The 26,183-nt window shown below is 47.7% G+C and overlaps 1 protein-coding gene across 1 annotated transcript; it reads right to left on the bottom strand.

Moving 5' to 3' along the window:
- Positions 1–25: 25 nt before the first annotated feature.
- dvl2 (dishevelled segment polarity protein 2) lies at positions 26–19,333 on the bottom strand (the record flags this gene model as incomplete). The annotated part of the gene is made up of 15 exons (XM_080022946.1): positions 18,828–19,333; positions 15,051–15,120; positions 10,957–11,111; positions 9,515–9,624; positions 9,140–9,269; positions 8,327–8,417; positions 8,049–8,118; positions 7,735–7,874; positions 6,613–6,689; positions 6,455–6,522; positions 6,180–6,314; positions 3,497–3,628; positions 2,387–2,563; positions 1,814–2,038; positions 26–579 (listed from the first exon to the last, which is right to left on the bottom strand). Exons 1-15 carry the CDS (start codon positions 18,986–18,988, stop codon positions 26–28), a joined length of 2,295 nt encoding a protein of 764 aa, XP_079879072.1. The 5' UTR covers positions 18,989–19,333.
- Positions 19,334–26,183: the final 6,850 nt, after the last annotated feature.

The raw sequence follows: 26,183 nt of genomic DNA on the forward strand, positions 1-26,183 counted from the left end.
CCCCTCCACCCCACCCCACCCCCCACTACATCACGTCCACAAAGAACTCGCTGGGGTTGCCCATGGCCAGGTGGAAGGACTGGCGAGAGGCGGTCAGCTCTGGGGGGACAGAGCCCAGGTCGCGGGTGGGCGGGGCACCGGGAGGGCCCCCTGGGGTGGAGGAGGGCAGCTGGGCCAGGGCCGGGTGCATGGGCGCCGTGGTCAGCTGCTGGGCATGGGGGTGCGGTGCGCCCAGGGCTGGATGCGGGTGCTGGGGCACCATCATCACCATCATGGGATTGTAGGAGAGGGGGATGCCCGGCGGGTAGGGCGACATGTGAGGCGGCTGCGCCAGGCGGTGGTGGTGGGAGCGCTGCGACGAGGCGTGGCTGTGCTCGCTGGGCGTGGCCGAGCCGTGGCCGCGCCTCAGGCTGCTGCGGGTGGAGTACTCCGACTCACTGCCACTGCCCGAGCGCGAGTCGGCGCCTTCTCCGCCTGCCGCGGAGGGGGACTTCTCGCCCCCGCCAGCACTGCTGCCGGGGCCCTTACTGCTGCGGCGCCGCTCGCCCTCGCTCCGCGTGGAGCCACTGCTCCGGCTCCCTGCCGACATGAAACAGCCGCTCAGGACAACAAAGACTCAAAGACGCATCACATCACATCATCATAGAGACACAAAATAAAAATATAAATGGTCGATTAGGCAAAAAAACTACGAAAAAAGTGGGGCAGGAGTACCCAAACTGGGGTCAGCCAGGTTTAAGTTAAATGAGAAAAACATCACAAGGCAGTTTCTTATCGGCAGTTGAAGTGTGTATAACTTAATATATTCATAAAACAGATTGCAAAAGACTGCCTGAAACCAATGAATTCGAAAAATAATTGTATTTACACATGTGGTTACATGGTTTTTTACACTAGGGGTGTGTGGAAAAAAAATCTCTTCACTTAAGAATCACGATTCTAAGATTGAAAAAACAATTTTCAAATTCCAAAAATCTATTAAAAAATAAATTAATAAAGATCATACAATGACCATTAAATTATATGATTGTCAGTGTCGATAGTAATCGGGAGGAATATAAATTTTGACATCCTTTAGTTTGCTTGCAGCTCCAGAGCAACGGGTCTGAATCGTCTTTTATTTTAGTCCCAAAAGTTCATAAAGTTGATGAAATATCTCTAGGGTGTTCACATGCAGAATTAAGTCCATTTGAATGGAATTGTGGTGTTGGGAAGTTCCACACGGAGTGATTTCCATCGACTGAGACAGCGTGAGGACTCTTTGGACTTTATTTGAGGACAGTAGGAGACAACGACATTCTAACTTTTAGGATAAAGGAACAAGCAACAAGTGTATTGGCTCTCATCAGCGATCTCTCTGGCATACGCATTTTGTAATTAATGTTCTTAATTGGTTGGGTATTCATGTGCAATGAGTTAAATAAAAGCATGTTCAAAATAATTAATTTCATTTCTTTATTAAGTGGGCATAGGTTATTCAATGTTGGGGGTCTATGTTAGCAGTGTACCTATTAAAGCAGAAAGATGGGTTCTGTAATGCTACACTACAATATTTGTTTATTTATCGTAACTCATATCGTCATCGCAATATTGAACAATGTCACCGCACACGGCAGATTCCAATCATATCGTGCAGGCCATTCCACAGACTTATAAGGTCTGGTCACGCCGGGTTCAGCACTTGGTTGTTTATTCAATCGAAAAACAAAGCCAAAAACTTCTACCAATACACAGCAGAATGTGCAAATAAACTTTATCCAACTCTTTAAAAGTGATGTATCCATGCAGTGCTAAAGGACACGTCTGTCCTCACCTTCGCTGTGCTGACTGCCAGTGCTTCCGGGAGCGTAGCTGTAGCTGGTGAGCTCGTGGTATGGCGGCGGCTGGCTGGAGTAGGGGTGAGCGGCGTACGGCTGGTAGGAGAAGGTGTGCATCAGGGGCCACGGAGAGGCGCCGGGGAGGGGCAGGGGGGCCAGGGTGTCCTGGTCCGAGGCCCCGCTGGAGCCGTCGTTGTCGTTCAGCGACAGGTTGGCCATGTCTGGGAGGAAATCACCAGAAGATGAGGATTTAACCAAGAGATGGGTCCGATCCAACATCGGGTGCGGACACCGATGTCATTCACCCATTGGATCTCGCACTGTCGTCGTCAAGTTTAATCAAGTTTATATTTGAACTGCAAGTCCAAAAATCCATGACGATGGATGGACTGGACTGGACACCCTAAAACCTTGCTCTCTCTACCATCAACATATGAATAAGGTTGGAAACACCAGACCAGTCTATAAAAATAAAAGCAAAGAAGATGGATGGATGGCTGGCTGGCTGGCTGGCTGGCTGGATTTTCCATGTTGTTATATTGGCTTTAAAAGGTTGTTGGTTTACTCACAGTTCTCACAGTCGCTGAAGTCACCAAAGATGTAGTAGCACTGCTCGGAGAAGGTGATCTTGTTGACAGTGTGTCGGATGAAGCCGGCCTTCAGCAGATTGCTGGCGTACTTCCTGGCCTCGCGGCGGTCTTGGAAACCCTCGATGTGGTGGTACAGCCACTCCACCACGTCCGAGCCTAGAGGCGGAGGCACAGAGGGGTTCACCGCTGGGATCTTCCGTTCACATGGTTGCAGAAAGACCAACACTGAATCGCATCGCGTACGATTGTTTGTCTTATCAATTTTTTAAAAATGTAACCAGATTTATTTCCATCAGCTTTTATTGAGCTGACACAATATCACATAAATAGAAATTCTTTGAGATCACTTTTTATTTATTTATTTATTTAAATTGCATCATGTTTCCATCTATACATCGAGATAATTTAAAGGCTACGTCAGGACAATCAATATGAAATCAATAATTCAACACAAACTACGTGCGTCTTCATTGCCAATCATGATGGCTCTATTAAGATTCTATATCTATTCTGCAGGCAGACATGTTTTATTACACAATTAGAAGTCTCTGCTGTGATAGTGGCATAAAAGTAAAAAAAGCTATATTTATTTGCGTGCCAATTAAAACAACCTAAAATTCAATGGTTCTGAGGGCCCTGGAGAAACCCTACCATAAGCAAACGACGGAAAGGAAGGAGCCGATACTCTGTATGAATAAAACACACCGTGACCACAACAGCCGCTAAGCTGTTGCCATTCTGCAAAACCTAATTCCCTCATAGTACATTACAAATGGAATGCAAGTTAAACCCAAATGTGGTGTGAAACGCACCGTACAAAACATGCAACAATGGACGGGAGTGTAGTTTAGGTAATTGTACCATGTGATTCACCAGCAGGTGATTCCAATTTAACAGAAAAAAAGAATCTTTTTTCAGTCAGCACTCCCACTTGTGCACTGGAATTTTTCTCTCTCTCTCTCTCTCCCACCTCTTCCTCCCCAGGAAGTCACACGCCTCTAATTCCAGGAGCATAATGCCCGCGCTGTGTTGTCTCACGGTGGTTCAAACCCCCGAAGAGCTCTCATCTCCGCTGGCCTCAGGTCTTACCGAGGAAGGCGTTGGGGATGGTGATCTTCAGCCACATGCGGTCCCGGACCTCCAAGCCGGATTCCGGGGACGCCATTGCCTTGGCAACGGATGCCATGTCGGAGTGTAGAGACAGGTTGAAGTCATCGAACCCTGGAGAGAGAGAGCGAGAGAGAGAGAGAGAGAGAGAGAGAGAGAGAGAGAGAGGTTGGTTCATTCTTACATTGAACTGGTGTTTAAAGGAATGAGAACAGGAGAGGACAGGGGTTAGCAGACAGACAGGTATGAAGAAAAGGCAATGATATTCTTCAAGACCTTTTAAAGACAGATAATAAAAACAACAACAGAATGAGAATACAAAGAGAAAATGTTTCAATTGCAATAAACCTGAAGATGATATAAAGTATAGCAAGGGATTACCGTGAAGATAGAAAAATAGGGAATGTTCAATAAAAATAATAAGAAACAAAATTTTCTATCACAATAACCTTCTGATAGACAATAAGTGTAAACCTGGAATTAATATATATTAAAAAAAGAAGAAGCTAAAACAGGCCAGAAAGCAAGAAGAAGGAATTCAAGACATGCTAAAGACATATTTGAATTCAATTGGAGACCAGATTTTGGACAAATCGTCTTTCTCTTATTCAACACAGTCCTGCAGATAAGTACAGCAACACTTTAAGTACAGCAGGTATATAGTTTTATAGGGTGTGTTATGAATGAGTTGATCCTATGAACTGTTTTTCCACAGAACTTGAGACAGGTGAGTACAAGGAGGTTTCTTGGAAGTATGAGGTCAGATATCAGATTCAGCGGCAGACTATAGAAATATTGACACAGAACTTTTAATTTGTCAAATACTCAGCATGTTATCAATACTAACAGGGTGTTAACAGGGTCGTACGAAACAAGGGTGACGATATGTTGCTATGGTGATGTACAAAGAATAAAATTTATAATGATAAATTGTTTGATGTCTGTTATTATATCTAAAAATTCATACAAGTAATAACATGGAGCTGCAACTCCACTGCAACCACGAGACCAACCGCACCACGCGAGACCACCACGTCCAAATCCTCCATCTGCTTCCTCGTTACAACAACCAAACAGCCTCCATGCAATTACTAAATAGAAAAAACAACTTTCATATCAATCCACGCTTTTTTAATTAAACCATCAAGTGAGAGGTTCCAGAGAAAACGGCTTCTACCGGGTCCGGCGCCCCGGGTTCTGCACAGAAGACATGCGCAGTAGGCTAGGCTTGGGCAGATTTACAATGAAATCATCAATCGCGATTGACATTGATGACAGACCTGTTTTTATTTTTTTAATCCGCCAGGAAAAAACTGGAGCATTAAAACGGCGTAAATTCAGTTTACCGTGTTCTGAAACTGTAGTGGAGAGGGAGAGAGAGGGGACAGGGGGGATGGGGAGAGAGAGAGGGAGAGAGAGGGCGTGAGGAGGAGAGAAGGGGAGAGAGAGAGAGAGAGAGGACAAGGGGGAGGAGGGCGGAGAGAAGGAGAGAGAAAAAACAAGGGGGAGGGGGAAAGAGAGGGAGAGGGAGAGAGAGAGGGGACGAGAGAGAGTGGGAGAGGGAGGGAGGCGGAGAGAAGGGGAGAGAGGGGACGAGGGAGGGAGCAGGGACGAGAGAGAGGGAGGGAGGCGGAGAGAAGGAGAGAGAAAAGACAAAGGGTAGGGGGAGAGAGAGGGAGAGGGGGGGAGAGAGGGGACGAGGGAGAGGGAGGGAGGGGGCAGAAGCTCTCGCCCTCTCCGATCAGAGCTGTCAGTAACCACTTGCGATCGGATCTCACTTCCCTGCTCTATATGCAAATCTTGTGATTGTAATATCTCCTACTATCTTTCGGTTACTCCCATAGAGAAAGATTTAGATTTATTTTATTTCCCTAGTTTATTACTTCTATGGAAAATGAAAAAGGTAAACCTAACTCAAAGAATTGAAGCAGAGTTTTTCTTATTTCTCCACCAGACACAAGCACCGTGCCTGTGCTTTTATTTTAGACCTATTAATTTTCTTTTGTTTCCTACATGTATGAAACTACTTTTTTTTTTTTTTACACTTTTTAGACGCCTCTCCCCCGATAAAATCGTCAGTTGGCAATCACTGCCTGGGGGCAAGCAATCGATTTTTGCACGATCGCCCAAACCTAGTAGAGTCTACAGATATTGTTCGTCAGCGATCTGAAAATGTTTGCGTTTGCGGTAACACCGGTGTTGTCACGAGTTTAGTAACCGGTGGGAAATGTGAATGCACCGGGTCTAAGGCCTTTTAAGGACCTGCAAACGCCTTGGACAGAGAGAGAAAGAGGAGTACAAAAGTGGTTTATTACGGTTGAAAATGACGAGGAAACGAGAGGACCTGGGTCTGAAGGAGAAAAAAAAAAAAAAAAAAAAAAAAAGGAGAGGAGAGGGGATCAAAAGACACAGACACATCCATCACTTGACATAAAAGAGACAGGACAAAGGGAGGAGGACAGATGTGAAAAGCCATTCTTGTGCCAAGATCACAATGGAGGAGACGAGTCTTACGATAACGACTCAATGACATCCCTGCCTGGGATGTCAACACACGGACAAAAAGACCAGACGCGCTTTGTGAGGGGACAGTGTGGCCAGAAACGCAACCCGAGAGAGAGAGAGCGAGCGACGGGGAAAGAGAAGATGTAGGAGATGGTCTCACGTTCAGTTTCGGTGACGGAGGAGGAGGAGGTGATGGTGCTGAGGGAGGAGCTGCCTGGGTAGGGGGGGTAGGCCCCAGTCAGAGCCACAGAGTGACTGACCCACGCCGCCGGGTCTATGGGCCGGATGGGCTCGTCTAGATGGATGGGGGTGGAGGTTGAAAGACAGGCAAGCGGCTCCATTATACTTATTATCACATTTATGGATACAGTAGCTATATGTATATACATAAGTATTGATGTATTGAATTTCTATAAGTATTACATAGGTACTGACTGCGAGGCAGGGTGAAGTAGCCCTGGGGAGACGGGTCCCAGCACTTAGCCACGGTGAGGATAATGGGCCTAAAAAGACAAACGGAGAAGGTGAAAACGTGGCACGGCCGGCCTGGACCGCAGCCGGTCCCCGTCGATGACAGACGCCATTCCCCTCACCCCGGTTTGTGTACGATTTCCCGCAGCACTCGAACGGCGTCGTCGTTGCTCATGTTCTCAAAGTTGATGTCGTTCACCTGAGAGAGAAGGGAGTGAAGGGAAAGGTCAGCCAGTCATGATGAGGTCGTTTGGCGCTGAGGATCAAAAACGGAAAAGGGCTTCTTTTGGTTCTTTTTAATATCTTGTTCGTTTGATAGTTTTCATCCGAGGACGCCGTTATTTTTTCCCAACTTGCTACTATTGGTTTTTTAATATTGTATTGGTATTTTTAAGATGTGCAAAATCTGATGGATTACCACTTTAAGGAACATAACTATAACAATGCCCAACAGTGTAGTTGTAATACAGATGTAAACCATGATGCGGCTTTGGAGAATAATAAATCCATCCAGGAGAGCGGCAGCGCTGTCGACAGCACCGTCTGGTATTTCGGCGCTCCCCAGACCGCAGCGCGCGGCTCGTAACAGCGGCTGCAACGCGCAGCATTTCAAATTCAGTATTTGTTTCCCCTGAAGATTACTTCACATTCCAATGGAAGGAGAGCCATCGCGGGATACTCTGTTTCCATTGGATAAATTCCGCGTGCCCTTTTAAAGAACATAATTACCAGTGTAAAACGGACTACTTAGAGCTCGGAGACAAGGTAAATGGACTGAGCCTGCCAGAAAGCTACTAAACACCCCAGCCACCGCTACATGTCGACAACATTCCTGCGCCACTCCCACTTGCCAATAGAAGATTTCCAGGGGAAACACTGCAGCGTCTGCCGACACCACGATGGATGCAAAGCAAAATAAGACATTTAGATGTTCTTCACACATCCCCCGAGGAGGAACATTAGCGCTTTATTGCCGCTGCTGGTTTTGGGGTTTAGAATGAAGTCACTTATTATGCGTGGCAGGGCTGAGCAGTATCAATAGAGTCATATACCACAAATACCTCAATAGCGATAACTTGACGATGTGTATGTGGATTATGAGCAAGCAGTCAGAGGCGTGGACTAGACCACTCTATAAAACTCAGAAAGTCATTTAACTATGTTACAATAACCAAAATACCAGAAAATGTCTCCTGTCCCAATATCACATTGATTTATTGCATGAGGATGCCCCTCCCACTCACCTGCAGCAGCATGTCCCCGGGTTCGATGCGACCGTCAGCGGCCACCGCTCCGCCCTTCATGATGGAGCCGATGTAGATGCCCCCGTCTCCCCTTTCGTTGCTCTGTCCTACAATGCTGATGCCCAGGAAGTTGTATTTCTCTGCGTTGGTGGGGGTCGGACAAGAGTGTTGAGACATACCGCCTGTGGCTGACTATCCGAATAACAACTCTCACCAAGTTGAACATCAGAGCTATGGAGTTAAAAGCCCATAATCACCTCTCGTGGTGGTCAATATGTTCAATAACTTCAATCAAAGCTCAGAGTAATACTGACCCATGTTGAGCGTGACGGTAATGATGTTGAGGGACATCGTGGAGTCCGTCACACTGCTGAAGGAGGAAGCCTACATTTTGGGAGAAACCACATTACTACGATATCATATTTAGCGTATCAAAATACATCCACATAAAACTACAATCCTCTCTGAACGACTGGAAATATACTGTGCCATGAACATTTGAACAATTAAAAAACGTTCCGTCTTAATTTGTTGATTTAATGCTCCATCTAATAAAATAAAAAGCACTAAATAAATCAATGCCTGTACTTGCCCTCTCCAGACGCGGGGGGCGCTGTTTCCTGCGTCGGCGGTGGCGTTTGAGAAGCCTGGATGCCGTGCTCTGCTCCGTGGAGCTGCTGAACCTACAAGGTTGAAGGTCAACCAAAGGTGAAAGGTCAGAATAGAAGCATGCCTACTTTAAACCTTTAATAGGCTTACTTTATTTTGCCCTATTCAATTTCTACTTTAAAGCTACAAACCAGGAGATTATTTTGTTTTCGGAAAATCACATATTCAGTACTCTTTTTTTAAGTTGATTGATTAGTGCACCCTCTTTCTTATAAAATCCAATATATGGTCTTCATGCTCTAGTCTACTCCAATGGTTCTTAACTGGTGGATTGTCGACCTGCGGGCCATTCTGAGTGGAAAGTGGGAATATATGTCCACTTCTTAAAATAAATAAATAAATAAATAAATAAAAATAGAAATCTGTATATTTGTTTAAGTATATCGGATTTCGTAAACCATGCTTTTATTTTGAAATACTGTTTTCAACAGCTGCCAACAGTGGCCGTCGTGAACTCATATCACAAACATCCCAAAAAAATAACATCAATGTCGTTAGCAGGTCAAATTAAATCAGAGCTAATCTCATCAGATCATTTGCTTCCCTCTGGATTTCGACGTTAAAGCCAGCCACACAGTGTATGAAGGGTATTGCGGAACCCTGTACCATTCATGCTGTGCTTTATTTTTTAAGGAAATTCAATTTGGGGCACGACTTAATGACTAAAGGATGAATGTGGGTCCTGAGGCAAGGGCAGTGGCGAGCCACTCGTCTACTCCGTTCCTTCCTCTCTGACCTGCTCATGGTGTCGTCGTCCTCCGAGTCACAGAAGCTGGTGGTGTCCAGCTCGCTGCTCATCACCGTGGTGGAGCTCTCGTAGCCTGCGAGGTGGCGCTCCAGCCGGCTCTGGCCGTTAATGCGCGGCCCTGGGCGGCGGCGGGGAGTCAATGAGAGAGAACATTCGCTGTGAGCATTCATGTTTGATCATGTCGGGGCATATTCGCAAAACAACAAACATTCTGCTCTGTTGGTCGCGTGTCCTCATTCCACGATCGTATCAGCCGCTGTTCATTGTTCGGCGGCGTGGCAGCCTGCCAAATCTTGATGGCACACCATCCTCAATGAGGAATCGGAGAGGACCCCCACAAGGCGACCGCGCGGCGACGCTCACCGTGTGGCTCCAGGTTGTCTCGGTGGCGAGGCCGCTCTCTCCTGAATGAAACCACCGACTCCGTTTCGGTCTGGTCGTCCAGGGTCTCGACGCTACCTGCTGCATTGGGACTGAGGGGCAAAGAGAGGAGGGGGTCAAACGGGAGGTCCACGGCATACACGATCACAGCCGATATAAGGGCCAAATCATTCCCATTTGTTTTTACATATAGTCGCAATTGATTTCATGTGACGAGTGTGAGAAAATGTTTCGCAGTATCAGCACAGGGGTTTCAACATCAGATTTAGTGCAATATTGCAAGCACTGTCAAACTCAAACATGTGGAAACGCGTGTTACGTTGGCCTATTGATATCGCTATCTGGATTTTCCATAGTCCTAATGTTGCTTAGCTGCTTGGTTAGCCTTGGAAGAACCTGTCATTCTACGGGAGCTTTTCCACCGCAGGAAGCATGTCGGGGACAAAGGCCTTTTTCCAGCGGAGGAACTCTGTTCCGAAAGTGGCTCCACGCAAACAGTTCCCGGTGCCCAATAAGTTGCTGCAAGCGAGGTGGTACTTTTCTGAGGGCTTTGGGGTAGAGTTCGTAGCGCTGAACAACGCTGATTGGACAAACGCAAGCTACACAAGAACACACGTTGATTTAATAGAGATGGTTTGGCACTCACTCTAATCGCTTCCCCTCTCTACTATTGTTTTAGGAAAGAAAAAAAAACAGTACCCGAAACAGAGCGGCTGATGAATCGATGACCGAGCCGTGGGCCAAAAATGACGTATCAAATCTAACAGTTCCTTAGTTCCTGTACCTTAGTAGAAAAGCGGCTTATCACCTCCAAGATCAGGTGACAAGAACATTTTGTCTTGCGTGTGATAAATAGCCTGGGCTTAATGGAGATCTCAATGCAAGAACGTCAAAATGCAATTACTCCATTCGCACACAAAGGAACACAGTCTGAAATAAAACAGGAGAGCAAGCACGGGACACAATCTCACATTCCTTATAAAAATAGCCCCAACACACCTCCCTCTAAACGCCAGTCCAGGTTCTACTTATGTGATAACCATGTGTGAATGAAAGCGCGGGCCGAAATTATCAGAACAGTTGGGCATTGGTACATAGTCACAACAGAGTCGGTGAGAAAGTAGTTCCCAAGGCCGATGACGTTAATGAGAGAGGGCGGCCCGGACTGAGATTAACTTCAAATGGGCTGTTGTATTCACTGTAATAGTCAGAAAAATGATACTCGGGGCCGTTTAGGCAATCCGAGATACAGTACCCACAGTATTATGACAAAGAGAGGGGCGTGGAGACGTGTTCTCATATGCGAAATTACGTTATGTGTACAGCTTTTGACTGAAAATGTATCTACGCCCGACTCATTCAAGGTGGAAATAAACATTGCTTTGGGTGTGAAGAGTGTGTGTGTGTGTGTGTGTGTGTCTCACTGGAAAGACGGAGGCCTGGAGTCGCCGATGCCCCCAGTCCTCTCCGTAGGCGGGGGAGGCAGTGGCGGAGGAGGGGGAGAGGGCTGGGCGATGACCTCCGGTGGGGGGACCACAGCAACCGGGGGCTCGGCTGCCGGAGCGTCCGAAGATACCAGCTGACCAGAAGAGAAAGAGAGAGAGAGAGAGAGAAGGTTAGCAGCTCAGGTAATGGACAGGAAGCCACAGAGGAGTGGAAATGAAAGAGGAAAAGAATATAGCAGAGGGGGCAAACAGAACAATGAGATATTGAGTTTGGACGATGCGAGTAGAGGGTGAGAAGTAGAAGGGGAGTCGGGAGCCAGCGGAGTAAGATGTCAATTACTTTGACATACAAACGTGGTATTCTTTTCAGGTAGACGTCTCAGGGGCATAGTGAAACGCTATCCCACACTTAACCCGTCTCTCCCTGTTATACAACCAAAGTGTGTGTGCACACAAACGTTCGGGCATTTGCAAAGCGCCTAGGGCTGTGAATTTTCTCTGCCGCCGTGAAAAGCAACGTATAACCGCACCCCATCATGCACAGTGCTTGTTTCGTTACATAAAGAAACGGGAGTAAAATAAAATAACCTACCTCTAAAATAAAAACACTGTTTTTGCGCATCGATCCAGGTGACCCATCGCTGGTGCACAGTCGGTACCGTCAGAGAGGGAGCCGCGATTTAAATTAAAATAAATAAATTATATAGTTATGTTTATGATGAAAATTTATGACAATGATATATTGAGGAGGACAACTCTCTGTTTTACCCAGGAAACAGGGTCTGGACACCACTCCCCCCCCCGTAATTTCCACCCCATATTTATTGTAGACTTAATATTACATTGAAGTAAATGTCTACCCCTGAAAAAAAAAAAAAGAAAAAAAAAAAGAAATAATAATAATGATCAAAATCTCTTCTGTCGTAACCCATCCGCAATTATTCTGAACGTTTATTGCTGACTGCCACCCGCCCAAAGCACAGATCTACCCGCGGGACCTGCGGGTCACGAGTCAACCCGCGAACCACTAATGAGCACCGAGTTGTCCATCTTGGATACAGAGTACCGATACAAATACTGACATTTTCAGTTACAGTAAGAGTTCGGACAGATGTTTGTTGATCATTCTGGGTAGTTCAGTCATTCGCTGCTTTGTTTAAATAAAACCAGATATATCCTCAAACTGTCCAAAAATAAAAACATCAAATGGGAACTGAACGCAATTAACTTACAGTGGGATCAGGTTTGGGTTGCCGAGCTATTTTACAAGTACACAAGTGCGGTTTCGGGCCAAGTACAAGCATTGTTCTCCGTGCAACACTCATTAGTAAATTGAGTAATTGGTACAATCGGGCCACACCCATCTGAGGCTTCCAAAAGTTCTACACATTTCACACTGTTCCAATAACAAGCAAGGCTTGGGCCATTGGACAAATATTTCGGCAACTGGCGAGTCCATGGGCGTTTTTTGGGGGGGGGGTGTCCCATGTCACCGCTTTAACCAAGTCCGGTGCTTTTCTCCACGTCAGGAAAAAAACCCCAAAAAGAAGAAACAAGTCACCGGAAACCCCGTTTCCAGGTAATTCTGAACCAGGTTGGGTTCAGGTATTGGAAGAACAAGGCGGCAGAGTGAAGAGCGCACACACACCAGTTATTGTGGGGTCAAGGGCCGGGCCCAGGGCGCCCACCTCCACCGCCGGGGGAGCGGAGACCAAGACAGCTCCTTCTCTCCGGGATAATTACACGATTTGATCATTTTATTTTACTCCTCCACTCTTTATCCTTTGTTGTGAGATTTTAGAAAGCAGCCATCAAAAATCGAAAACAAAAAAACAAACGCCTAATTAAGCGATTGTTTGCGGCCGGTGAGACCCGGCACTCCGTCCTGGGTCGCGTTTACAATGAAGGCAAATTACTTAATTTACATCCTCCGGCTTGCCGGCTGCATCTGTCTTAAAACCAAATTCATCCCATAAAGACGATTCTGCATTCTTTTTCACAGCGTGCTCTTCAATGACTGCATTCGCTGAAAATCCTTTTTCCACCCAAGCGGCCCTGTACACACTGCACATGGCGCATCAGGGCCCGAGCACCCACGGGAAAAATGGAGAGGGAGAGTGGGAGAGGGGCGCATGGAGAAGCTCATCGGGGCACCATCAATCCGACCCCTCCTCCCCCAGCAAGTATATCGATAAGTGTATCGACGGTGGCGGGTAGTAAAATTTGGACATATTGCCCAACCCTGCTACAAGCAAGTACTGCAACACTCGGGCCATGTCCACACGTATATGAATATTTCTGAAAATGCATCCCCCCCCCTCCTGTCCACACCATTGTGCGAAAATCTGTACCATCCACAAGAAAACGCACAAACAATTTAAAACACGCCATAATGTCATAAAACGTGATGGGAAAGACCGCAGAAGAACATGAGGAGCATGTGTACAGTATTAAGCGACGGCATCATTAAACTCATACACAACACTGTTTGGACGGGATTCCTAACGTTGGAGAGACTTAAGCACTGACCACATGTAAACAAACTGGTCGGTGGCCATCGCTCGCAGGCTCCTGACGCACGCGCAAACGCACAAGTTGAGGTTCTCCACACCAATACATGGAAAACAGGATTTTGAAAAATCCCCACCCTCTAAGGCGTTTTCCAAAAGCTTTGTTTCCAGTGACCCAAAACACAGTCTTGCGTGGACGGGAGGCCAAAACTCAGTACTAAACTCCCTACTGTGTTTTGAAAATCTATATCTGTGTACCTCCACACGCAGGGCATCAGAGCAAGTTCAACCCAGAGGAGTCAATAAATCTGCTCGAGTGAATGAACGGCGTCTTGCTGCCCCGCTAGCGGCCGTGAGACGACGGAACACCCCGTCCTGTGGGAGATCACCGTCCACCCGAGCTGGGGCTGCGGATCACATATCAGTCCTGGCGGTCTCCTCTCTTTGTCCCCCCACCCCCCTCTCCCTCCTTTAATCTTTTGCCTCATGCTTATGCACTTAACAGATGCCTCCGCCACGAACCTGTCTATCTGGGCCAAGTCCCGATGTTTTGTCTCTACGTTAATAGGAGTCGCGGGGGTGGAGTCGGGAGGGGACGTCGCGCGCACACAGTTGGGTGCACGGCCAGCCGGGTAAATTAGGCAGTGCGGGTTCACCGTGCTAGGCAGACCAACTCCGCCCCCTGCGCGCTGACCGTCCCATTAGCACCAGATGCTCCGCAGGCAGAATATCTCTGATGCGCATAGTTGGGGTATCGTGTAATTTCCCCGGGAACTTCTCACAGCAACGGAGCACCGAGTGCAGTTCTGAGTGTGAAATCTGCTTTGCTAAACTCTTCTGGACGCCCGTCGTAAGTTATGAGCTTAGTGCAACCCAGAATCTGGCGACTTCATTTCCTGCTGCTCCCCGCCCACCCCCCTTACAGGAGATCATATCTAAGACATTTTTAACCACACTGCACAAGTTAAATACTTAGGGATAGCTTTAAGCAATGGAAAGGGAAAAGTGCGGTTTGAAGCATAAAATATCATCAAAGCCACTACAACTAGGTTTGGGAATTTTCGGTGATATTGGCAGCCGCCGTAGATAAAACGGTTTCCCAGAATAAAGACTGCATAGTGTATGAAGTGCATTACCTCCTGTTGCAAGGAGTTACCTCCTTTCTCTGGCCATGGGAGCGTTTGGATTGGAGAAAAAAAAACGAGAGATGAAGAAGTCGTTCTGAACAACAAAATGTCGCAAAACAAAGATATTGCAAAACAAAGATATTGCCTCCTTGCAGTGCATCTTTGCCATACGCGTCGTATCAGATTTGGCAGGAAATTAAAAGTTAGATATTTGAAACATTTGTGATCATTGTACTTCGGTCGCTTAAGTCGAAGAAAAAGTAGCAGGTTTTGGATTTTTCTTGGGGAGCTTGCAGGTATTGCCATACCGTTGTGGTTTTAAAAGTCTGATTGTCTAGAAAGGCCACACAAGTGGCCTGGCTCGCCTAACATCTCCCGACAAGAAAGAATCAACGTTGTCGTTTTCACCGTCTCGGACCCCTTTATCATTTCTTACCCATGACACCACTCTGCCGTTGAAACACGGCAGTTTGGCACTCTCGTCGGAAATTTCTTCCTTCACCACCCTGCAAAGTAGAAAAGAGGGAGAGGGGGAGAGAGAGAGAGACAGAAAGAGTTAAGAAAACAGGATATATTGCCGCCATGAATCAGCTCCACAGCAGATATTAGGACACAGAATAAACAAACTTAAAAGCCGCTCCTCTACGGCTCTTTACAAATTGCTTATCCACACTTTTATTCATTAAAAAAATAATAATTTGAAGCGTTAAGTGTATTTCTTCTTGAGCCTGTTTTCCTGTGTGCCAGCATATGGCGAAACCAAACAGAAGCGAGTAAATAGGCTAAGAAACCCCCCTCGCCGACAACCGCATGTCCTCGACAGCCGTAATTTTTCTCAAACAACCCCTTAAATCCATCAATCTCTCACATCCCCCTCCCCTCCCCATCTTCAGCGTTGTCAGAAAGACAAACAGCCAGCCCCGGCCGTGTAATTCCTCCTCGGCGGCCCGCCACCGTGTTATTACAGCAGTTTACTGGGACCGGGGCTGGGGCACAAGAGCTCCACAGAGGGACACTTAACCGCTCCAACCCCTCGAGAGGCCTTTTCAGCCTCGCCTTCCAGCCCCTGCTTAAGCATTGTGAGCGCCGCCCGGGCTCCGCCGGGGTTTCTTAAGCAGCTGTCGGGAGCCGGCGTTGTGGGCGAGTGTTAGCATAGGGCCGGATTGTTGTGGGCACGGGGGAGGAATTGTCACGGAAAGCTTAGCTGTATATAGGCCTATATATTTAACTTGCTTTGGGCACCTTCCACCTTTCCTTGACAGCCACCTCAAGTTCTTGGTTGCCAAGACGTGTTTGATTTTCGTTATTCTACGGTGTGCGTAGCTCAGGACATTTTAATCTCCACCCGCCCCCCCTCAATATACCTCTTCCTGTGCACTCTTGGAATGGCATCCAGAAAGCAGACTGACGCAACACTCTACCCCCGAGAAAGTAATTGTCTTCATGCCTTGGCCCCCCGAACAAACGAATGACCTCAGTCCGAGCCATCTCACACACACACTAAGATGCCTGAATTGCACACGCGCATGCACACACACACAAATATGCTGTGTCCCGCTGGCATTTGAGAAACCTGAAATTCTAACCCCCTCCCCCCTCAACCCCTCAACCCCTTTAACCCAGGTTCCGTTAATCTCCAGTCCAAACACGTGCGTGCGTGCACGCACGCACGCGCACACACCCCCCCACCCAGGGCAAATTCATTAACCGTTCCTCTACAATCCCCCGGTCCCAGTAAAGATGCACCACACCGCTCCATCTCTCCTTCACCATCCCTGCTGTTGACTCTGACCCAGACCCCCAGAAAATGGCCCCCGCCCGGCTCCCACCAAAACGATACGGAGGGTCTGAACTACTCTGCCCCATCATGCATCTCTTCCCCCGCCACACACAGATCTCTCCATTAGACAGCTGGCTTCGTATGGAGGTGGGGGGGGGGGGGGGGGGGTGAAAACACACACTCTGTTCCACACTTCTGCGCTGGGGAGGGAGGGAAATGCCCCGGCTTTGATTGGACAGCTGACAACTCGGAGCTATGTTTGAAATCCTGCATCTCAACTGGGTTGGAGGGATTCGGATGAGAGAGGAAGCGCCACACGGGTCGCTATACGATACGCTCCGAGCCGTGAAACTTTCCACCGCCGCTCCTCCGGAGAGCTGAGTGCTCCTTTGTAGATCGGCGCTCAAAGTGGAAATGCTTCCATTCGAGGGGAACGTTTACAAACGGGCAGTTGTTTAAAATAAAGAGACGCGCAGAAACCTCTTTAGTCCAGCGTTGCATTGTTGGATCGGTACGGTTGGTACTCGAGGGAGACGGACACGGAGTACTGAGAACTCAAACTTTGCAATACTGAGTACTTATACAAGACACTTTCTGTTCAAATAGTTGACTACTCAGGCAGGACATAGTTTAAAAAATAACGATACCAGTACCGATACCAATGCCAGTACCATAAAGTGATAACGATACAATAGAGTACTTCCCTCGATACCTTTTTTTTTTACTATCACGACAATGTCTAATATCATGTCAATAGAAGCAACAAAACCCAAACACCGTTAATAAAATCACATTTAAATGTTTATTGATGGTTTTCTACTGAATCGTTTGTCTGAGGGATGGATTGATAACTTTTTCCCCAAATACCAACAGCGGCATCGGGTCAGATATTGGGTCCGATCATAATGTGCCGTAGTCGCGACTCAATTCCCTTTCCACGTTCATTTGGGAACAAAGTGAATTTCGTGTTCTACCTGGTCGTGTTTAAACAAAACAGCAGGTAACTGAATTACAGAGGTTGACACACACACACACACACACACACACACACACACACACACACACACTCAGTGTGTTCCGTGGTCACCGCTCTCACCTGTTCATTTCGGTATTTGTTTTGTTACCGTATCAGTAAGAACCCGAGCGGCGGCGGCATTCTGCACTCCACTCAGCATCCCAAATTTATAAACTCCAAGCAACCAAGAGTTTCGACTCAGCACCTTTAACCCAATTTAAGTCATCGGCCAATCACAGAGTTAGTCTTGTTAAGGATTCTACCTTGTTGCCGCAAAAATGCACCGCCCCGCCACCTCCGCCCCCGGGTTGCCATCTCATCAGACCGAACACACGTCGGCATCAACTTGGGCCGGACGGGCGCAACCGACAAAATCAAACAGTATATTTGGGGAGCACCTCCATTTCGACACGGTTTTTGGGGGGCGTCAGAACAAACCGAAACAGTCTACCGGGCTAAAAGAAAAAAACGGCGTCGCTTTAGCGGAGCGGAACATTTGGGAATATCTCCGCGTGGAGAGGATCCCCCAACGCCGCATCCTTTCAACCCAGGAATACAAAAGCTTTACCAGGAGCCTCTGACAGGGCGTCGCCGGGGAGATTTACCCCCCCCAAAAAAACCCGCATTCCATTTGGGGGCTTAAAATAATAGTAAATATAAAAAAAATTAAAAAAAGATGAACTGATAGAGGAGACGGCTCCTTCGGGCTGGGTGGGAGGGAAGGCGTCTGCCTGGCCAAACTGTTTAAAAGACAAATAATAATAAATAAATCACAGCTTCACTCCTGAAAAACAAGAAGGGGGGGAAGGGGGAGGAAACAGATTTGAGAAGATGATGGAGTGAGGATTTGGGAGAAGGAGGGAGGCTTCCATTGTTGAGACGGGTCTGATTATCTGCAGCGTTTTTTTGGGGGGGTGGGGGGGGGGGACGTTTAAAATAGTTTGGGGGGGGGGGGCGTTTAACACAGTTTTTGGGGGGACGTTTAACAGCACACAGTTTTGGGGGGCGTTCGACAGAGTTTCGGGGGACGTTTAACACATCTCGCGTGATTCCATATTGTTTATTAGTCACTTGCGATCCTTTAAAAACAAAACAAAAAAAGTAGGACGCAGCGAAATGAGCCGAAACAAGCTGGAAAGGCTGTTTAAAACAACCCCCCGCCCCGCGGAGAGGAAAAAAACGGTCTTCACAGATGATAACGTGCGACGCGCTTCTGATCGAGTCTTTCGTGACATTTTGACACGGGGCGAAACTGCACTTTTCCTACGCGTTTCCACAAATGCGGCTGAATAATACGCCGCGGAGTGGAATTCAGAAAGCCGTTTCGGATCCAGCGCGTTTGCTTGGAAGCCTTTACGGACGTTACACACACGGCCACACCGCCGACCATCACCCGGCTCCGCACAGCCATCACTCACCCGAAGTCCTGGTCCATGGACTTGAAGAAGAATTTGTAGTTGGGCTTGTTTAAAACCTGCTTGAAATCCAGCAAAGTGATGTTCTCGGCGGGAATCGGTATCTTCACCAAGTACGGCGTCTCCTCTTCGTCGATGTGGTATATTATTTTGGTTTCCGCCATCGCGACTGTTGGTTTTTACGCCGTTACACGCTCCAAAAAAAAAAACTTGTGAGGCGAGGTAGGGATTAGCCGCTAGGTGGCTAATTAGCATTAGCGACTAGGTGGCTACCGGCTAGTTCGCATTAGCGGCTAGGTGGCTAGTTAGCGTCAACAGATAGGTGGCCCGTTAGCATCGGTGGCTAGCTGGCTAGTTAGCATTAGCGGCTAGCTGCTAACGGAACCGAGAGGTGAAGCGATGGCCACCGGAGGGAGGGAGGGAGGGAGGGAGGGGGGGTGGGTGGTTAAATCCGAGCCACACGCGCGCAACTTTTAACTTTCGAGCCCCCGTCGCCGCGAAACCTCGAGAAGGACGCGGTCACAAAAAGCACAACCTGCGGCCCCGCTTCACCGAGGAGCGAGAAACCGCAGCACACTACATCCACACGACGGAGACACAACTTTTCCCCCAACAAAACACCGAGGGGCGGGGGCGGGGGCGGGGGTGGAGGCGGGGGGTGGGGGCGGGGGCGGGGGGGGGGCTGAATCAGTTCTCACCGCGGAGCCAACGCGGCGTGTGACGTCACCGCTGTGCCCACCCCACCCCCCCTCACGCATAACGTCAACGCCCCCCACCTCGTTACCTAGTCCTGTTTATACTGTTTGTATCGGTGTTTCTGTAGCTATATACGATACATGTGTATATGTAGAGTATATACACACCGAGTACATACATATACAACTCGAGAGAGAGAGGGAATGCGTTGCATTATGTCGTTTTCGGGCCAAATCAGATCGCAGCGGAGAACAGCGGAGCACGGACTTCACCTGGACGCGTCGTAAACCACTTTCCTCCGCTTTTCCCCACCGCGCACGTTGTTCGGTCCCCCGCCCGGAGTGACGGAGAAGGATATGATGGAGGAACGTCACCGGGTGATGCATACATAAATACTTTAATTCCTAGGGTGGAAGTAGCGGAGACGAGGGAAAAGCGCGTGGATTTTGGAGACAACACAATGGTCGAAAGTGGTTTGGTGTCAACACTATGAGCTTTTTGAATTCTTACATTTGTTGTCCGATTAATATTGATGATTGTATTCATACACCATTTTTGTTTATTCATATAAACACACCAATCCACAGTGTGTTTTATGTAATTATTAAGTGTTTATTAAGGCTTGTGTGTATTTGATGTAAGTATTAAGTGTTTATTTAGGCTTGTTGATCTCTAGGGAATGTGCTGGTTGCGGTGGGTAGCATGAGGTGGGGTGGTTGGTGCCCAGCAGCACCTCCGCGGGTGGTACGGGGACATTTGGCTCCCCCTGGTGGTGGCCTGCGGTAGGACCCCCCCCAGGTGTGGAAAGAGGGACAGATGTTGGGTGAGGAGAACGAGACATGATTTGGCTGCAGTCGGGATCAGAGAATACGATGCGAGCTGCAGGAAACACAAACATCCTCAGGATCAGACGTCTCATTTATGTCAGGGGAGAGGGAGGGACGCGCGCACGGCGGGTGCTCAAGCGGCTTCAGTCCCATTGTCCCACTGTCTCACTGTCCCACTGTCTCATTGTCTCACTGTCCCACAGTCCCACTGTTCCACTGTCCCACAGTCCCACTTTCCCACTATCCCACTGTCCTACTGTCCTACAGTCCCACTGTCCCATAATCCCACTATCCCATAGTTCCATAGTCCCACTGTCCCACAGTGCCACAGTCCCACAGTCCCATAATCCCACTGTCTCACTGTCCCATAGTCCCACTTTCCCACTATCCCACTGTCCCACTGTCCCACTATCCCACTGTCCCACTGTCCCATAATCCCACTATCCCATAGTTCCATAGTCCCACTGTCCCACAGTGCCATAATCCCACTGTCTCACTTTCCCGCTATCCCACTGTTCCACTGTCCCACAGTCCCACTTTCCCACTATCCCACTGTCCTACTGTCCTACAGCCCCACTGGCCCATAATCCCACTATCCCATAGTTCCATAGTCCCACTGTCCCACAGTGCCATAATCCCACTGTCTCACTTTCCACTATCCCACTGTCCCATTGTCCCACAGTCCCACTGTCCTATAATCCCACTATCCCATAGTTCCATAGTCCCACAGTCCCCCAGTGCCACAGTCCCACAGTCCAACTTTCTCACTATCCCACTGTGCCACTGTCCCACAGTCCCATAATCCCACTGTCTCACTTTCCCGCTGTCCCATAGTCCCACTGTCCCATAGTCTCACTATCCCACTGTCCCATAATCCCACTATCCCATAGTTCCATAGTCCCACTGTCCCACAGTGCCATAATCCCACTGTCTCACTTTCCCACTATCCCACTGTCCCACTGTCCCACAGTCCCACTGTCCTATAATCCCACTATCCCATAGTTCCATAGTCCCACAGTCCCCCAGTGCCACTGTCCCACAGTCCCACTGTCCCATAATCCCACTATCCCATAGTCCCATAGTCCCACTGTCCCACTGTCCCACTGTCCCACTGTCCTACAGTCCCACAGTCCCACAGTCCCACTGTCCCACTGTCCCAGCCAGATGTTGCTCCCTCAGGGATGCTGATGTTTTTCATCTCCTGTTTTATGGAGAGATTCCAAAGAGCGTGAGTCACGGCGCTCATCCGTTTAACCACTCGCCACCGACTGGGTTTCCTGGGTAATTTGTAGTAGCTCCACGGATGAAAATCAATTCCCGTGTGCATGTTACCCGTTTGCGTGTCCGTCCTTGGGCATTGTTCACACACCCTGCCCTGTCCATTCTGTCTTTCGTCTGGAGAGCTACTTGCCACAGACCAGTTAAAATACCATCACGCTAACAACACACCCCAGGCCCATGGACAAATATGTACACTGCTGAGTTTGGAGGGATTCCAAACAATTTAGCACCATAAAACAAGTTTACGTGGGGGTGTGTGTGTGTGTGTGTGTGTGCCTGTGAGTGTGTGTGTGTCTGTGTGTCTGTGCACACATTTAGTTAATTTATGTATAAATTCCTTGGATCAAGTCCAGCGACGCTGCTCCCGATATTTTCAGGCCCAAACCGGGGCGGGTGGAACCAAACCTTTGCCCATCGAACAAGACAGTCGGAGTAAGGGCAAATATTCTGAAACGGCAGCAACAATGAGAACGCCCAGGAGGACTCTCTGTCGTTTATTTATTCGTATGTGTTATGTATTATTTTTCTCTACCACGACTCCGCACGGATAGCAATCTGCCGCTCGGCTATACTGACTCGCAGCGTTGTCAGATGATAAGAGAACTTCAGCAGGAGAAAAAGCAGAGAGTTAAAAAGAGGTCGGCAGGCTCCGAAGCCTGGGGGGGCCCCCGGTGCTCCCCGCAACGCCCCGCCCGCAGGGGGATCAGAGCACATTTTTACAGCCTTGCATTTGGTTAACCAAACCCCATCCGGTTACAATCCCCTCGAACCCCGCCCTCACCCCTTAGCCCCGGTACGTGGCGTCCGGATATGAACCCGCTGTATTTTACCCCCACCCTCCGCCCTCTCTCTCTGGGAGGCACGCTACCTGGAATCGGGGCTGATGACGAACCCTGGAGGCGTCTACCTGCGGCGCTCTGCACCGGCAAAAAAACGCCCATATTGAGTAGCTTTAACATCGCAGAGTAAAGAGGTACAACATCCTATGATTTTTCATATTATATTATCATTGTTGTTGCCCACTCGGCCTCCATTGTGTCCCGGTCATCCTGGAAGGGGGATTCTTCCTTTTGTGGCCCCTTCTCAAGGCTTTTTTTTTTTCCCCCCAAAAAGGGTTTTCTGGGAGTTTTTCCTCGCCTGGATGAGGGGATCAGACTCGGAGGATGCCGTTGATTTCTCCGGGAAATGTGGATTTTTGCGACGCCCTCGGAGAGTCGTGTCATTAAAGGGCTTTATAAATAAACCTGACTTGACTTGACTTGACTTGACTTAACGCGAAGAGCCGCGACGCGCTGCGGCGCTGAATTTCCCCGCGCGGCCGAAGGCGCCAAGCTGCGCGGGACGACCGGTACGGCCCCGACGGTACGACCGGAAGTGACGTCGGTCAAGTTGTTTTTATTGGAAGTGGGCTTAAAACTAAGTCAATAGCATGTGAACAGTGTGTATTTATTTGTTTTTATTTGCAGTTTGCAAACACTACATGAAGAGAGTGTTGAACTCTCATTCGTGGAACATGGTGAATGTCCAGCTGAGCAAACTGCTCACTGTTGTTCTGGGCAAAAAAACAACCCAGTGCATTTTCCCCGGAGATATTATGCGACGCCAAACCCCGGGGGCAGTTCAGCGGCCACTGGGCGGAGGCTCCGACAGTCGGATACGATGACGGACTCGGTGTGAAGCGGGCTTTCGAGACGAGGGGAGCCATGACACTAAAAATGCAATTATTGAAGAAACACCCTGATCCATCCCTGTCGGGTGGAGGCTTATCGGGCATAAGCCCTGACGTAGCGTCCAGCCCGTTCATCGTTGGGCAAATTACTTTTATAATGCAACTCACTGCGTAATACGTTTTACTTTCATTTGAAAGTAAAAAATTACTCCACAATAGTACTTACTTTGTGAGGGCAGAAGTCCGACTATGCATTCATGATAAAGTGGAAGCGGGTTCTGGAGGCGGTCTAGAGATCATTACTGTTCCAGAAATTAGAGGGTCGCTGTAATCTGCAGTTTGTCAGTCAGTGGTTTTAAATGAAGAGGCAGACAGACGTTGGTTTTTGAACTCGTACGAGGGTCGGATCAGAGATGTGCTCAAGAGCAGCTCCCTGAGACCAACGGTTTATTTTCGGGCGTCGGAAGAAACATACGGTGAGCTGGACCTCCTCGCGGGGTCGTACGTGCTCAAGATAAGGCAAACTTCAGTGGCGGGAGTCCAAGGTCCAACGACAAGCAGCTATGCTTGTCTCTCGATGTGCGTGAGAGAATGAACCCTGGGTGCCAAATTAAACCTGTGACTGAGGCTGCATGAGGTGGTGTTCATTATATTCAAGTTCAAGAGATTATTTGTCACATACATATACATACGGTCATACATATATGCAGTGAAATGTCATGACACCCGGTGATTACGCACAATAAGCTCTATATGCTCTAAAATATACTTAGAAAATACAAAAATATGCGTAATCGACACAAGGTGCTCGCGCAGGCAGCCGCAAGGGGAGGCGCCACAATCGCGATTCTGTGTGTGCATACTGTACATGCAAATGTGATTATATAGGTTTAGATATATTCCTACCAATCAAGATTACCCTTAATGTGCCCTCGGATGTCTCTGCAGCGCTTTTTTTGTGGCACGTTCACACTTCATATCGAATGGCGACACGCGTTACTTGACATGGTAACTGTAATTATATTGTAGAAGTAACCCGTGTATATTACTGCAACTCGTTACTTTTGAAGCCCCACACTGGGCCCAGTCACATATCAAGTCTTCGTATGAGAGGGACCACAGCAAGGCGCCATAATTCCTTTAGGATCCTACTGGAATAACATTACCATTCCCACCGTCTCCCCCCTCTCTCTCCATGCCCTCCGCTCGTCCTTCTGGACGTCTCTTCACCCCCGGGACGGTTCCGCCTGACGGAGAGCGTCTCCTCAGTCGCGGAAACGCTGCCGATGCACGAAACGAATGAATGAAAATAGAAAGAATTCTCCCGTCGGACTGGATTTTTTTTGAGGGGCGTGCCAGTTGCCTTTCACCATAAAAGAGACGCCCGTTGATGTTCCTGGCACGCCCGTCTGTTGGTTGAAGCCACCTGACGCGGGGCCAACTTCAGCAATTTAAAGATTTTTTTATTATTATTATTACTTCAAGGGGCCCTATGAAAAAAGTACGAAAAACTCACCTTTTCAGTGCTCGTGCACATGCGTTTGGGTCTTATTGTACTGTATTGATTCCGATTGACTTCCAGGTGCGCCGTAGTAAGGTCGCACCGGTAATGGCAACTCGTAGTTTTGTCTTTATTATGATTTGTATTGTTCCCTCATAAAACACTTTGAACTTTGAAAAAAATAAAATTGAATAAAAAATAAAAATTAGACTGACCTACTTCTGTTGGAACTGCTACAATGTCCAATTTTTAGTTTCCGTTTCAGGATTATTTTCTTATTTTAATTTTATGTACATACACCTCTTGCCCTTATTTGTAACCCAACTCTTACTTTTTTTTATATTGGATCATCTTTGCCTTGTTATTTTATCTTTTCATGCACACTACGTAGTTGTTGCCTGTCATGCCCTAAGAATTTCATTGTACCGAATGACCTTGTGTTGTACTGTACACCTGACTAATAAAACACTTTGAACTTTGAACTTTGATGGGCCTACTAGCACACACACTGTGAAATAAGACAACCCAGTCAGGTTTTTTGTGAGCTGTCTGTTCCAGAAAACATGTGATTCATCAAGCCGTTCAGATCTGCCACCCCTTCCCACGTCACTCGGCCCACATTAGGATAAGAACTGCCCCACCGCCCCCACCTGAGTGACTCCACCCACGGCTGTAGAGTAACAAGCGCCGCTGGGAACTGCTCTGCTGCTTTCACAGACCAGCACAAATCTTTTAAAAAGAAAGAGGAAATAATGCCACGTGTCCTGGAGGAAACTGCAGACGATGGAGATGTAAGTATTTGAAAAACAATTCTGCTCTGTTTCTTTCGAAAAAAAAAAAAAAAAAAAATGTTTTTTTTAAGTATGTGGTAGATGAACGTAGGCTGCGGGCACGATCTGCTGTGCGTTTCTCCAAACAGAACCGATAAAGATATTGTGTTTTAATTGTAGATGTATTTTTTATTTTTTTATTTTGTTTTACGTACTTCATACAACGGAACCCTACTACTCATGCTCAAACCCCATTGGCTTACAGTGAAACAGCCCGTTCCTGGAACAGGATGGTTTAGAGGCATGTTATAATGTCTAGAATGCATAAACCGAGTGGTATTGTCAGCAAAAAACTTCAAAAACACGTTTTGGGGACCTCGGAGACCCATGTTTACTGGTTAAAAATGATAAAATAATAGGTCCCCTTTAATTATTATTATTATTATTATTTTTTTACTTTTTTCATTGAAACATTGTTGGTTCTTTAGAAGCAAATGGAATAGTCCAATGAAAAGAACGTTATCCCACATAGAATTAAGCAACAAGGCCTTTTTGCAATAGGCTAGTTAACTATCTGATTAAATACTTATGGTAAGTTGAAACATAGTCATCTTT

Source organism: Zeus faber (assembly GCF_960531495.2).
Source record: "Zeus faber genome assembly, chromosome: 22".
NCBI lineage: Eukaryota > Metazoa > Chordata > Actinopteri > Zeiformes > Zeidae > Zeus > Zeus faber.